Source organism: Ictidomys tridecemlineatus, chromosome 10 (genome assembly GCF_052094955.1).
Source record: "Ictidomys tridecemlineatus isolate mIctTri1 chromosome 10, mIctTri1.hap1, whole genome shotgun sequence".
NCBI classification, from domain to species: domain Eukaryota; kingdom Metazoa; phylum Chordata; class Mammalia; order Rodentia; family Sciuridae; genus Ictidomys; species Ictidomys tridecemlineatus.
The window spans coordinates 38,532,298-38,548,368 of record NC_135486.1 but is presented as its reverse complement, the minus strand read 5'-3'; the positions used below and the strand labels follow the sequence as shown (position 1 = coordinate 38,548,368).

Here is a 16,071-nt window from a genome sequence, read left to right as displayed (position 1 = left end):
GTATCCTGATATAGACCTGGAAACCTGGTGGAACTATGTAAGAACATGAAAGTTCTTTTCAATTACACATTGTCATCCATCTCTGACTTTTATTTCCATATGTATGGCAGGAGGGAAAAAAGAAGAGCAGAGAATCAATGAATCTGGTTAGATGAGAAGGCAAGGTAAAGTCAAATTTAAGTGATTTGTTTAGGCTGAACAATTAGGTGAAACTCTAGTAGTTTGCACACGAATAATCCTGATGACTGCTAAGTGTCCATTTGATTTGAATTGCATCAGTATTATTAGAAGCAAAAGCTTTCCCTCCAGCTATAGTTGTTGGCTTTCAGGGATGAAACTCAGCAGTATAGAGTCTCACTGTCCCTTCATCCATGTCCACCTGACTGGAAATTCTTGGTTCTTCATAATTCAAGGTTGTGATATCTGGAACTATTTGAAATGTGAGATGAGTTTTCTGATGCAAGAAATCTCTGGGGAAATGTATTTTTTTCCTACCATATGGTGCTGTCATGTTTTCAGTGTACCAAAAAAAAAAAAAAGTTTGGAGTATTTTATTTATTGCATCTGCTTAACTTCAGGAAAGTAATGGGAAAACCCCAAAATTAATAGCTTGAAATGCTCTTAAAGAGCTAGAATTCCAGCTGTTAATAAAAGAGAACTTATGCAATGACTGTGTAATAGTTATCAGGGTAGTCAGACACCACAGTGAAAAAGTTCTTATTTTATATTGTTCCAGAACCTCCTTAAAATGAGAAAGAATTCTCTAATAACTCTTTATTTCAGTTTAGAAAATGTTCAAGATTTTTTCTCGAAAGACACTGTTCTCTAGACCTTGTGTGGGTATCTTAATTTTTGGGGGGCTTCCAAATCAAATGACCACAAACCAGGTTTTCATGCAATAGAATCTGTCCTCTCACCATTCTGGAGGCTGCAAGTCTGAAATGAAGGTACCAGCAGACTGGGGGAGAATATGTTGCACACCTTTCTTTTTTCTCTTTCAACTATTTCTTTTTGTGGTTCTGGGGATTGACCCCAAGGATGCTCTATCCTCAGCCCTTTTTATTTTTTGAGATGTACTTCACTAAGTTGCCCAGGCTGGCCTTGAACTTGTGATCCTCCTGCCTCAGTGTTCCATGTGTGCCACCATGCCCAGTAACTGCATGCATTTTTCTTCTGATGATGCCAGCAATCCTTGGCATTCCTAGCCTTGAAAACACATCACCCCAACTCTGTACATCTGTAACATGCTCTTCTCCTTCTGTGTCCATCTCCTCTCTTATAAAGACATCAGTCATGCTGAATTGATGGTTCACTCAACTCCAGTATGACCTTAAATAACCATACTCACAATGACCCCATTTCCAAATGAAACCACATTTTGAGATTCTGGGAAGGACATAGCTCAGTTCAATACAGTGGGCTTCTAAAATTAATAGCAAGTGACTTCTGCCTTTAGGAAGATGTGGTTCCTGAATGTAGTTGGGGAAATGGGTACAGGAAACCATCATGAAAAGCAGTGTGTTCAAGTGGTTATGGGTACAGAACAGTAGACACAGGGAGTCGGTAAGAGAATGTGACTACACGGTAGTCACTGAAGGCTTCAGGGCGCAGTTGGTGACAAGCTTGTAGGATGACTTGTATTCGCTGGCAGTAACAGGACAGCAAAGCATTCTGGGATAAGGGGTTAGTCTGAGCCGGTGCAGTGATGCCTTAGTGTACCTACAATGTAGAATGTTCTGTGTGTCGGGAGGGTGTGGCTAGAGGACAGCATGACCTCTGAGTAGTGGTTTTGGGTACCAAGGTGGTCACTGGGAAGGGACAGAGAAGGGACGGGGGATGAATTTAGAAGGAGGTGAGGTAAAGTGATGGGAGCCTCTTCATTTATTTCCATGAAGGACCATCACAGAATGGGATCTCTGAGAGGCAGTGGGAGTGGCCAAGGGGAAAGGTCAAGGAGAGATAGGATGATCATTCCTTCAGGGATTCTGGAAGACAGAAACGTCACTGAGTTGAATAGGGGTGAAGAAAAATGACAAGGCAGTTTTTGCTCTTGTGCCAAGTTCTGTTTCGGAGCTGAACTGCTTTGAAAGATGACTTCAGGGACCGCCTTAGGAGGAGGTGGAGGGTAGGTGGCTGCTTACATGACGTTTGATTTCTGAGTCATCAAAAAGGCTCAGTTGCCTCCCAAAATATCTCCTCCATCTAGACAGTGGGTACTTGTAATTCTACTACTGGAAGTTGGTTTCCTAAGGTTTTCCCCTCTGTGGCAATGCAAATGCCCTCTGGAGAGGGAATACCCATTCACCTTCATCCGTCTGAAGGGATTTTCTCAGCCTTTCTCTTTTAAAAAAAAAAAAAATAATTTTTAATTGTCAATGGACCTTTATTTGTATGCAGTGCTGAGAAACAAACCTAGTGCACATGGTAGGCAGGCGCTCTCCCACTGAGCCACCACTTCAGCCCCTCTCAGCCTTTCTGTATGGTAGAAATTTGAGAAAAGCACATGGAGGGAAAAGGAAAGGAGACCATAGAAAGGAGAGTGGACACACTGGTGGTAAACTTAGCCAAGGTAGCTGACCCTAAGGACGTACTCCCTTGGTCAAGAAAAATCCATTCTGATTCTTACATCCAGCTGTTTCTTGCTCTGTGTTGGATAAGAAATGATTAGTTTTAAGTTTTATGGCAACAACAGTGTGTATTTGTTTTTGTTTTTTAAAGGGCAATAAATCCCACCTCTCCCACCCTCACCTCAACAAAAATACTTTTTGCGGCAACCTGATTTCTGGTCTGTATTGGCAAGGCTATGCTACGTGAGATTGTGTTCATATGACAAAAGGGCTCTGTGCTTGTTGGAGAATGCTAATACTGTTTCAGTGGCTTATTTAGAGGTTTCCTTCTGGTTCACCACATTATAATCCAAGTGGATTGGGGGAAGGGGCCTTCCACATAGTCCTTCTGGATCTAGGTTCCTTGCAGGCTGTAATTCCACCATCTTCAATAGGTAGCTTCAAGGTCATAATGAGCCTTACCTCTAAGGCATGATGGGGGAAAGAGAAAGCATGCCTTTGCCTGCAAGTGACACATAAATCATCTCACTTTTCATTGGTAGGAACTTGTCCCATGGTCCCCCAGATGGAAGGTGACTGGGAAATGTCATTTCACTATGTGCCCAGAGAGAGGAAATGGCCTTGGAGAGTAAGAATACACAGATGCATCAGAAAGCATTTATCTGTTTTCCTTTTGACTGTGATGTAACTTGACCTTTGTGGGGGACAGGTTGTCATTAAAGGACAGTGAATGAGAGAATAGCAGTGACCTAGAAACTGTCTGGTGTTTAGGATGGTAGAAAGTCATTCAATCCTCTTGGTGAAGGACATCATCCTTCCTTGGATTTTTGCCACTTAAAGGAGGACAAAGTCTTAAAGAAAAGTCTGTTTTCTTATTTATTTTTTTTTTAGTGGAACTTTGAAAAAGTTGGACTTTCCCTTGTATACATCTTGGATTTGCCTTAGAATAGGAGTTTTGGGGTTTTTGAGTAGGTATGGCTTCTGTAATATGTTTCATTTCCCTTTAGAGATGAGAGGATGTTAGTGTTTGGAGAAGAAGAAGAAACCTTGTAGTATATTCCCTTCACTGTCCAGACAAGGGAACCGAGAGGTAATGGAAGGGTCTACATTTACAGTATATATGGTCTCAATCGCCCTTTTCCAGATTTTTGCTCTGATGGCTTTTTTCACCACCACCATACTTTCATAGAAGGCTGTTGAACAGACCTGGCCTGGTGCGATTCATAAACACCAGTTCAAAAGGGAAGAGGATTGACCAGCTAAATCCAGGAGTCTCCCTGTAGCACTGTTTCCTCAGTTGATAATGTTTTAGTAGATGGTGTTTGATTATACAACCCCTAACCTGAAAGAAATGACAGTCTTTCAAGAATTTATAACTTTTCTCAGAAACCAATCTTAGTCCTTCTCAGCTATTTAATTTATTTTAAATTTCCATGGTTTATAAATACCTTTTTACTCATTATAAAAGTCATGATATAGAAAATAAGTGTATAAAAGTCTAACAAATATATACCAATATGTTTAAATTACCTGTAATTTCATAACCTGACAATGCAGCAATAATGACTGTTAAATTTTTTTGTGTGTGTTTGACCATTTTGTAACCCATATTTATATGCCTGTGCACAATGGAATGTGAAATACAAATGTTGTGCAACCCTTAAAATTTGTTTAAAAATAAGTAATGATATAAAGATACTCCCTTTTATTTGTATACTTTGGCACAACATAATTCCTATTAATTTGCTTTTTAAAGAAAGAAGGAAAACGTTAAGAGAAATCTCCATACCATACTCTTGGGAATAAAATTATGATTTTAATTTTTAAGGGTTGCATAATATTGTATCTCATGAAAATACACTATGCTTAAAATAATGGCCCAAGTGGGGAGGAGGGGAGGGGTCGTATCTTCCATCCTGACCCTGTGTTCCTCTTCTCACAGGGCATCAGCAGCCTCTTCAGCTCTCTGAAAGTTGTTCGGCTGCTACGTCTAGGGCGGGTAGCCCGTAAGTTGGACCACTACATTGAATATGGAGCTGCCGTGCTGGTCCTGCTGGTGTGTGTGTTTGGGCTGGCTGCACACTGGATGGCCTGCATTTGGTACAGCATTGGGGACTATGAGATCTTTGACGAGGACACCAAGACGATCCGCAACAACAGCTGGCTGTACCAATTGGCAATGGACATTGGCACTCCTTACCAGTTTAATGGGTCTGGCTCAGGGAAGTGGGAAGGTGGTCCCAGCAAGAACTCTGTCTACATCTCCTCGTTGTATTTCACCATGACCAGCCTCACTAGCGTGGGCTTTGGGAATATTGCCCCATCCACAGACATTGAGAAGATCTTTGCAGTGGCTATCATGATGATTGGCTGTAAGTATGGCAGTGCTGGGATGGCGGGGTGGGACGTAACTTTGGGCCATCCCTTCTGTTAGCTGGAAATAGGGCAGTGGCTCTTGTGCCAGCAGGATGGAGAGAGTTAAAATAAGGGACAGAGTTTTGTTGTTGTTGTTGTTATTGTTGTTATTGGTGGTGTTGTTTTTAAAGACTAGCTTTATAGTTTTAATGATAATTAAACATGCTCACTGAAAAAAGTTTAGAAAATATAAGAGTATGAAGTAGAATGTGAGGACTATCCATAATTCTAGCTCTCAGATAAAGATAACTGTAACTTTTTGATGCCTTTCCTTAAACTACTTTCTGTATAAATCTGAACACATAGATACCAATTTTTATAAAGTTAAAATGAGATCGTGTTACTTGAATACTTTAAATTTTCTTGTAACAGTGAATTGTAGAAATCTTCCCAAGACATTTTTCTTCTTAATAAGAGGTATATAACATGTTTTGCCATATACAGTGAACCATAGTGAAGCAAATTAACATATTCATCTTCTTGCTTAGTTACTCACCTTTTTTTATTCAGTGAAAGTTCTTGAAATCTACTCTTAACCAGTTCTAACATTCAATATGGAATTAATTATTCTTATGTTATACATGTCAATTTGAACATAGCTCTAGTTCTACACAGCCCAATAGAATGAGAAGAATGTGAAAAAAGAATATAAAATGTCTCATTAATTCTTTGATGTTTATATGTTTAATGAATAATACTTTTGATATATTAGCTTAAATGAAATATTCTATAATAATCTTTTTATCCTCTTAAGTGTGGCTCCTGGGAAAATTTTTAAATCTTACTCCTTTTGGACAATGCTAATCTAGACCAACATTTTGGATATCTGCTAATGGTTGACAAATTTTCCAACTCAAAACAACAAAACAAAAATAAAACCACACAAGTAAAAGAAAGGGGTGGGGGAAGTCCTTGTTTAATTGAGAAGGGAGAGATTAATGGAGTAACATGCCTGACCTGAAAAATAACCCTAGTTCTTGTGGCAGGTATTTAAATCTGAGTAACTAGCCCGCTGACCATTGTGTAGCTATTCCTATTGTGGAGTATGAAAGTCACCTTGGGCTGCAGATAGCAATGAAGTCCCTTCATTAAAGGGAGTCTTGGGTAGGACGACCCCAAGTGGGCCAGAAACGGCAAACTTGAGCAGATTGGACTCACTCTGAAACCACCAGGCACGCCCTGCCAATGCTTCAGTGACAGATTGGGTCATGGGAGGGGACAGCCCCAGTGAAGCATCAGTTTGGACAATGTTCTGGTTACACTGAAGGACTTGGGGGCTCTGGTTCTGCTTTTGCTTGCTGTGCTTTGTTATGGTGGAGTTGACAAATTAACTGTTAAACCAACCAGAAGAAAATCTGAGGCTTCAGTTTATCCAGCTGACCGGAGATGGAGCATCCACTCTGGGAGTGGATTTTGTTACCCAGATTGTCACATTTGCTGCTTGTCACCTCCTTTCTGGCAACTGCCTCATCATGTCTAAGGGAGTCCTTTCATCAAAGCCCTCTGTGCAGGCAGAGTTTGCCCGAGCATATTTACAGAATGTGTCTAAAGGGGTAATGGATTGTGGGAAGCAGGAAGTGTCTGCCAGTGGAGCTTTGGGTTTGCTCCTTACTTTAAGAGGGGTTTTAATAGAGATGATTGCCTGGCCATGGGAAGCAGTGTTAAGGATCTGTGGGTGGCTAATTGCTTTGGTTTAATTAGAACTTGAGGTACTTTCTCATGTTGTAGGAAAGAATTAAAGACCTTTACTCTTCTAAAAGGGTTTCAGCCTTAAAAGCTGTGAGCCCTGGCTAAGAAACAGACGCAGTCTTGGGTGGGTGGGTGTGTGTGTGTGTGTGTGTGTGTCTCCATTAGTGCTGGGATCCAGCTTAAGGCCTTGTGCGTGCTAAGCATGGGCTCTACCACTGAGCAACACCCCTCACCTGCTGGTGGCATTCTTATGAGCCTTGGAGTATCCAGTAATCAACAAGATGCAGTATGCTTGGAAAAAGATTTCCTTCTCTTAGTGGGGAGATGAAACACTTTGTCACCTTGCACAGCTCATTATATCTGTTACAGAGAATTTGCCGAAAGTGTTCAGTTAGAAAATAGGCCCTGTTTCACGGCTCCCCCAAAGGCTTTCAAATACCAATCTCTCTGCAACTTCTTACCTAGAAGAAAGCAGCTCTGGTGGCATATAATCAGAATAAGCAATTTATTTTTCTTCCCCAAACCAATCTTCTATGAAGAGCATAATTTCTTGGGTATCCAGGGAGAACCTCAATTATTACCACTTCTTGTCTTTTCTCACCTTCTCAGAGTCAGGTGACATTTGCATTTCTTAATGTTTTTAAAAAGTGTAATACACAGGTAATACTCTGCATTATGCAGCCATGCATGACATTTAGTTAAGCATGGGCTATTTAACACTGTTTCCTGCTATTTGTCAGGCACTATGCTAAGGGCACTCCGTGGTTTCTATTGCTTATGACAACTTTGTACATTAGAGATTATTATCTTTGTTTTATACGGAAATGGACGCTCAGAGAAATTGACACAGTTTCCCAAGGATGTGGGGCTGTGGTCAAGAGTGAGGATTCAGATCCAGACCCCTCTTGTGAAGGTGATGGGGTAACAGTGCAGATGTTGGGATGTGATGGAGTAGTTTAATAAGGCAGGTTCTGACTACCTCTCCATGTTTACTCCCTGACATATTGAAAATTCTCTCTGTAAACTTTAGCAAGCCAGCAGCTTCTGCAGTGGAAAGTTTTTCTATGCTTGTTTGTAGTTGTTGTCATTTTAATTTAAGAACAAGATTATGTTACAGTCTCAGGGGACCAGGTGCTTAGGAAACCAGCCATTTTTCAGCAACCTGTCACTTACGGTTACAGCTGTTCCACTTCTCATGTGACACACGTCTGACAAATTCTTGTGCTAACAAGAAAGTTATTGCACTCTGTGTAATGAGTGGTAATTATCCTTGTAAACTCACATTCTCAACAGCCTTTGTTCAGGACAACTGCTGATGTCTTGTTGGGTTTACGGGCTTCTTCTATCTTGCTTTGCCTGTGTGTACACATGTGAACACGTACCTGCTTCCTCATGGCACTGAACTGTACCAGAATGGGGATCTCTAGCCATGGGGAATATTGGTTGCAGCCTGCATTTACCCTGGGCTCTGTGCTGCCTCCATCCAAGGTCACCCCAGCAGCCTTTACAAAGTGGAAAAAAGACAAAAAACAGTGGACTTCTAAAATAGTGGTTACATTGTGATTTTTTTTCCCTCTGTGCTTTGAATTTTACTTGCCCTGATAATAGTATGTCTTGCCTATTTGGTTACAGTGTATTAGCCATAATATAGATTATCTAAGCTTTCTTTTGCTTCTCTTCACTGCAGTCAACATCTCATTACAACTGGGTTCATTCTCCAGAGGATGCCAGGAACTTAAAAAAACAAAAACAAAAAACAAAAAAAACTAAATGTTTGCAAGCTAGTCCACCTTGCTCAATTCTAATTTAAAAAAAAATTGCATTAGGAAGAGGTGAAAACTGTTGGCTAAAATAATTTTTTGCAGTTAGCCATGGGGGTAGGTGTTCTGTGGTGTCTCCAACTGTCTGGTTTTATTTCTGAGTCCCAGTATTAGGTCTTAGCCTTGACCAGGGGCAAGATAGCCCTTGCTCTGGCCTTCCTGCCCTCCCGTCATAGGTCTGTGATGGTCTACAGTGGTCACCCTGGGATGTGGTGAATGGACTTACGTTTTTTTCCACATAAATCTCTCCTGTGTGTTATACCCTGAGACACATCTGACAGAGACTGTCCCCTATTCAACAGGCACAAGCTGATTACCTCACAATTATTGCTCTGAGTCTTCAGGTTGGTGGTGGATGTGGGTGGGAGGAACAAAGACAGGCCCTTATGGTCCACCAGTCAGTGATAAAGGTCTGGAAGTAGAGTCTTTATCCAATGTGGCTGAGCCTTGCCCCACCTTTGAAGGATCCCTCAAAGGACGAAGAATGGTCAGAGGAAGAGCCCCTTTATCTGGAGGTCTCAGTCTGGGTAGAGACCTGGTGCTGTCTTGGGCAGCTCCCCAGGAGAACTTGATGGTGAAGAGACAGTTGCCATTTTCTAAATATGCGCTTGCACTTTTCTGCTTCTCTTCTCATAATGTCATTGCTGTCATCCTGTCATTTCAAGTAAGCTGCATTCATTCCTCTCCCTCTGATAACGGCAGGTGGTCTAGACACTGCACTCCCACTCCACACACTCTCCACCCTCAGGCCTCACGGGTGGCCTCCTGCCTCAGCACTGCACAAAACCTGTCCCTTGGAATCCACATCTTTCTTCCCACTCTGCCCTCACCTGGGCTCCTTAAAATCCTGGCTCAGTGCCAGTGCTAAGGGACTCTGATGAACATCTGCTCAGTCCTGCAGAGCTGCTCCTTCTCTTCCACCTGCTGGGCTAGATCCTATCCTGATGAATGTTTCTGTCACCTACCCCCAAGCCTGGGAGCACCCAGACAGCAAAAGGGCCCACCCTTAATGGCTTCCTTTTATCACCTTCTCTTCTGGGGGAAGGGACATTAGTAACTTACACCTCTGGATGTTTGACCCCACTACTTCACCCATTTATAGCCTAACAGAGTGCTTTATGAAGCTCTTCATCTTGGATTGTCACTTGCAATCAAATACGGGGCTTCCCCCACCACTAAATGACCTTACTTAAACATCTCTTATTTCTTTCCACCTCGCCTTTGCTGAATATCCCTTCTTGCGTTAGGTACTAGTTTTTCTAAAATGACGTGGGTCACAACTCCCAGGAAAGAGGAAATGTAAGAATGCTCTTAGAAGACTTCAAACACTTTATGGACTCTTAGTTAAATAGTAATTGGCTTATTGATTCTGAATAATTGAGAAGGCTCTGGAATTTTGGAAGGGGGTCTTCAGGGCTATCGAGAGAGCTTTATTATGGGAGATTGGTTTTTGCCTCTAAACAGACCTAAAATGTTTCCTAAAAGTTTAAGCTTCATCTGGATTCCTTACAGTCTTCAGAAGCCCTGCCTTCTCTGCTGTATTCACACACGAATTCCATATTGGGATCCCATATGGCTGTTCCAGCTTCAGCCATATGTTCTTTTTTCCCCCCCTTCTTTTCCAGAAAGTAGAAGGGGAAAGGGAAGCCTGGCCACATGCCTTCTCTTGAAGAACAAGACTAGGAAGTTGGTTGTTCGTTTTGTTCACATCTTATAGGCTGGAACTGGGTCACATGGCCACATCTCATTGCAAAGCAGGCTGGGAAATGGGGGCTTTATTTTGGGTGGTCATGTGCCCAGGTAGAAGTACAGTAATTTAGAAAGGAGAACAGATGCTGGTAGGTAGCCAACAGTGTCTGCCTCAGCTCTCCTCCTCCTCATCTGTCCTCAGTTGATACCAGCAATACATGAAGCCCCCCACCAGGCACACGGTTTTGGAGTTAGTGGAGAGACTTTGACCCAAGTTCTAGGTCTACTCCACCCTTTAGCTTTGGTGGACTGAAGGCAAGAGGCTATCCTGACCATCTTACTGGGTGGGAAGTAAAAATGAAATAATGGCGTATGACAGCTGTTTGAAAAGATGATAATTTTACGTTGAGAGTTGAAAAGGTCATGATTTTTTAGTGTCTTTAATGACAATAATTGCTCTTCCCAGTTAATTTTTTTCTTTCCTTAGGAAAAAAAAATAATAATTGCAGTTCTCAGGAGCAGGGGAATGCTATTTGATTTCATTTTTGGTTTGTTTATTTTTGGAAATGGGGCAGTGTTCAGAATTCTGAGAGAAATTAGCACTCATTTCTCATTTATTCTTGGAGTTCTTTTCTAGCCAGCAAATCAGCTTGTTTTTCCTCTAGAACCATTTTTTTTCTTTTTTAAAAAGTTTTGCCTGCCATGGTGCATTTCAGTTGATGTCCCCATCTTTGGCACAAACTTGGACTACCTTCTGTCTTCCACATCCCTTCTTCCTCTCCTCCAGAAAACTAATCCTGGATACTCCCACCATGTCCCTTGGTTTTATTAAGCTTTTATTGTGTTGACGGGCCCTGTGCTACTTCTTTATGAACATTCTCATGATATCATAGTTACTTTTCTCACCTGATTTATATTTCATCCAGCTCCAGTGAGACTCTAGACCCCCAGATCTTCCTCTTCTCTTTTGTGCCTAGGCACATTCTGAAAGATTGTGGGAATGAGGATGGCTTTGTTACCCATCAGTTGTTGTTGCCTTGTAAAATCTACCCCCTGATTAGTGCTTTGACCTTTGGTACTTGCCCAGCTGAATACGGAGGTACCATTTGGGGATGAAAAATAGGATGACACAAAGCACCCAACAGTGCTTTCAAGCAACAGCAGTGCTGTCCCTGCTCTGTTTCATCTCTTGAGCACATTTATAAGGCTCCACAATGATGTTTCTTAACCATTTTAGTCCTGTAGGTACAATCTAAGAGAACTTGAACTTGCATAAAATATAAGATGTGTTTTAGTATTTATGTGCAGGTCATTAAATATAGCTGGATTTGATGTTCCAAAGATATGAAGCATTAAAAAAAAAATGGCCGGGCTTGGTGGCACACACCTGTAATCATGTGACTTGGGAGGCTGAGGCAGGAAGATTGCAAGTTGGAGGCCAGCCTGAGCTACTTGGCGAAATTCTCAGTAATGTAGGGAGATTGGGGATGTAGCTCAGTGGTAAAGTGTCCCTGGGTTCACTCCCTAGTACCAAAACAATAAATAAATACTTTGAAAACAGTATGAGAGCAGAGCAGATTAGGAGAAGTTCTTAGTGAGAGGTTGTGTCATATGGCTGGGGAGGCACCTCAGGTGTCTGTCGCTGTCCAGGCCTGACTAGCAGGATTTTCACTGGGAATGACAGGATACTGAGAGTGATAGGAGAGCTCCCCCTAAAGAGGAGAGAAGGGACTAGAAACAGTCCTGAACTAGCACCAGAGACTGCTGGGTGTTAATTTTCACTACCCAACAACCCTAACTGCAGATAAGTTTTCTTCTCCCTGTTTTACAGGTGAGAGAACTGAGTTCAGAGACACAAAAGGACTTTTCCCAGATTGCAGTTTAAGAGGGGCACGAACTGGGTTTTCACCCCAGTTTCATCTGTCTTCATGCTGTCGCTTCCCTTACTGATTATTTCGGGATGTGGCAGTTGGAAAAAAATGTTCTTTGTGATGTGCATGTTGGGTGCAGGAGGGGTGGAGAAGCTGGGAGTGAAGGGAGAGGGCTGTGGAGAGACAGCAGGGAGGCATTGCTTTTCCTGGGAGATAGTTCTATTATTTTGGATTACAATTATGGTGAAAAAAATCTGATTGCATGAGCTATAGGAAGACATCACCCTTGTTTGTAGCGGGATTACTGCACTGGGTGAAGGAAGGAATTTACAAGCTTTGGATGTTAGGAAGCTCTGATGGTGGCATACAAGTGATGAGGTGTATTGTCTCTGACATCACAGGTACCTGTGTTATTTGCAAAATCCCTTTCCTTTTCAAATTTCCATTACATTAAAATGTGTAAACAGATGTTACAACCCAGTTGTTTCTATTTACCTCCTTTAAAATGCATAGTACTCTTTGGGCAGGGGATATTCCCCCATTTTACTGACTGGTGTGAATGGACAAAGGCCACACAGCTAGGAAGAAGTGGATCTGGGCTCATCTTTCCCAGCTCAGTGCTCTTGTTCTTAGAGGTCACTGTGGTGGCAATTGGTGTGGGTAGCCAGAGACCACAGGCTCTGCCACTGGATCTTAGGAGCTTCTCCCTTCTTGGGATGCCCTTAAACTCTGATGGGAAGGGGTGAAAATGTGGGCCAAGAGTGGCTAAAGTCTCCATCCTACTTTCATCAACGGAACTTGATGAATCACAGTTCTCAGCTCTTCAGCTGTTTTTTGGCAAGCATTTATTGTGGTTCTCAACTGACAGTCGAACAAAAACAGACAGCTAAAGAGAAGTCAGACAGGAGAGAAACTTTCCCGTCTTCAAAATTGGAGGAAAAAGGAAACCTGATCGGGGACATCATTTTTTTTTTTTTTTTCTTTTTCCATACTAGGGACTGGGCTCAGAGAACTCTACCATTCAGCTATGTCCCCCGCCCTTGTTCATATTGAGACAGGGTCTTGGTAAATTGTAGAGGCTGGACTCAAACTTGTGGTCCTCTTGCCTCAACCTCCCAAGTCATAGGAATTAAAAGTGTATGCCTCTGTGCCTGCTTAGGGACATGATTTCTAAAAGCACATGAACCAGTCTGGTCCCTGAGAAAAAAACTGTTGAATTTACCTGCAGTTCTCCAGAATCTCAATCAACAGTTTACCTGAGTTATCTGAGTGCCGCCCACGTACCAGGCATGAGTGAGCACTGAGGATGGAACAGTGAGTGGGTTAATAGGTGAGATGTGTCTCCATGAAGGAGAGGATGGTTGTTAGGGGGACATGTGCAGGAGACCCCTCCCCCAGTCAGAGGAGAAGGAAGAGATCGGGGAGTACATACTCCAACTATTAGAAAAGAGCCTGGGCGGGGCATAGAGAGCCTCCCTGACATGTTCCCCGGAGCTGGACTCCATGGGGCCACGTGAACCAGTGCTGTACATGGTTCACCGTGAGCTCAATAAGTAGTAAAGGCATGGAGGAAGGGAGAAAAAACAAGATATAATTCCTTTCTCTTTTTGCTTACAATCTGGTTTGGGAAATGCAGATGCAAACAGGAAAAAACCACGTGAAGCTGGAGAGCACTAAATGTTTGTGGAATAAGCTTTCAGACTTCCAGGAAGGCATCACAAAAGATTTTATTTGTCTAGTGAATAATGTATAGGATTCGCATCACTCTCACAGATGAGTAGGTAGGAATAGCATTACGGCTGATGGAGGGTGGAACCTACAGAGTGTGCAGAACACTTTCTCATTCAACTCTAACACCCCTGTGTTGGAGGGGTTATCCCAGTTTTATAGGTGAGGAACTGAAGAGCAGAGAGGTCAATTATCTTTCCCCGAGTCAATGTTCCTGTGAATGATGGGGCCAGAGTGCAAGCCTAGATTTCTGACCCCTGAGCTCATCAACTTTCTACCAGTCTGTGCTGCATCCCCAGTTATCAGCAGGAATGAGGATGTCTCTGGGCCCAAAGGTAGCAGAGAAAACCATCCCCACTTCCTTTCTGCCAAGTAGTTAGAAGAAAGTAAGATGTGCTGATCAAACCGCCGAGCACCTGCTTTGAGCTTCCTGGCTTATCAGTCCTGTAGACTTCTTCCTACAGTGGGCTACTGCTTGGAGACCAACTGTGGACCCTCTATCATATGACAAGGGACAAGTGCCACAGTAAGACCAATTTGCTATTTTCTTTTCTTCTTTTGGAAGACCCAGATCTCAATCTTATAGTCTTTCATTTAGAAGAGTCACTGGGAAGCACGCTTTACTTTTCATCTTCAAGATTTGGGGATTTTATCACTCAGTTTAATAGGACCAACAGAGCCACAATTTATAATATTGGTCGGCTTGTTTTCATCAAAGATTGACCCCTCTCCTAGCCAGTCCCCCCTTTCAATTGATGCTCCCCAGGAGGAAACTGACCAGATGAGGAAGAGGATTTATGGAAGCCATCTCTACTGCCAACAAAACCAGTCAAACTGCATAGACGGCTGAGGTGAGGTCAGGAGTAAGGATTTCCATTTCTGTAATCACAGACCATGGAAAGTCCATGGGAGCAAAGCAGAGAAGCACGGGTGTGAATTGTGCTCTGTGACTCAACAGTCAGGTGAACGAACTGCTCAGTCCCGGAGCCTGTTTCTATATCTGTTAATGGGAAAGATGTGCTTTCAGGGGCACCTCTGAAGGTAAAGGCTGTTCCTTCTCAGAACATTTGTTACTGCCAGGCATCCAGGCCAGAGCCACAGATGGCCTGCTACTTGACATTGATGCCCTGTTTTTTTTTTTTTCCATCACCTTTTGTTTGTGGTGTTTGCTCATTAATTTGATTGACTCCTTTAACAGTTCTCCCAAGGACTTTGAGAGGTGTTGGGTGAGGGTTTGAAGGTAAAGAGTTGTCATGTGCAAAGATAGTAACAAGGCTTAGGGACAGCACAGAGCTTTGTATAACACAAGCTTCATTGCATGTGGAGTAAGCATCAAGAAGACAGTCTTGTGGCAAGGACGCTGCAAAATGAAGCACTCATGGGGCCAACTCCATAAATCCTCGCCTGACAGTGACTGTGCAGACTCACAAAATGTTTCCATTTTCACTTTTCCCCATTGTGGTCCTCTGTGCATGCGTGTGAGAGAATAATTTTAGCTGTCATCAGCTAGAGGTCTGGCTCTGAATCATAGCTATGTGGTGATAAAAAACCCACCGTTGCCTCAAGAAAGCTTGGCAGGGAGAGAGGTCTTGGTAGGAAGAGCAAAAATGAAAGAGGAGGAGGCTTTGAAAGAAAATCAAATATTTGAAAAATCACCAGTGAGCTCTGCAGAACTACAGGTACACCTGCTTGCAGGCTAACCTTGGTCAGATGGTCACAAGGACGGCCCTTTTTTTCCCTTTAGGGGAAAGGCTATGAGACAAGGGGCTGGGCTAGAGTGGGGGTGGCAGAGCCAGAGATGGTATTCCTTCTTGATCGTGACTGCATCACTGAAGGCCTGGACCCCCTGCTTAGAGGTCTCCAGGTTTGACATGAGGGCAACAGAGGGCACCATTGAAGAAATTACAGTGAACTCTAAGGGATCCTTACAAAGCCATGTCCAAATGGGCAAATTATTATTATTATTTTATACATGATAGGCAAGCGCTTACCGCTGAGCTCCATCCCAGTTCCCAAGTGTGCAAATTAGCAGAGGACAGCAGCCTGACCACAGTCCTGCAGAGAACACAGTGACTGGGGCTGTTGGACCATGGAGCTGCCCACAGGGCCAAGCCCTGCAAGCAGGAAGGCGGAGAACACACAGAAGCCACAGGTTCTCCCCTGGCTGCCTTTTTGATTCTATCCCTCCTGGGAAGCTCAGGTGTTTAATTACTCTGAGCTGTGATCACATGCAGGCGCAGGAGGCCTTGGCTAGAATCCAGCTGCTTAACAAGTGAAAGGGAGGCAGGGTTT

General features: G+C 42.9%; 1 protein-coding gene across 3 annotated transcripts in view; it reads left to right on the top strand.

Moving 5' to 3' along the window:
- The window catches only part of Kcnh1 (potassium voltage-gated channel subfamily H member 1), a 357,017-nt gene that overhangs the window by 135,827 nt on the left and 205,119 nt on the right, over positions 1 to 16,071 (top strand). For all 3 annotated transcript variants that reach the window (XM_005329450.5, XM_005329451.4, XM_040278700.2), the window contains one exon: positions 4,510 to 4,939. In XM_005329450.5, the coding sequence (XP_005329507.1) occupies positions 4,510 to 4,939 (430 nt within the window). The remainder of the gene's footprint in view (positions 1 to 4,509; positions 4,940 to 16,071) is intronic.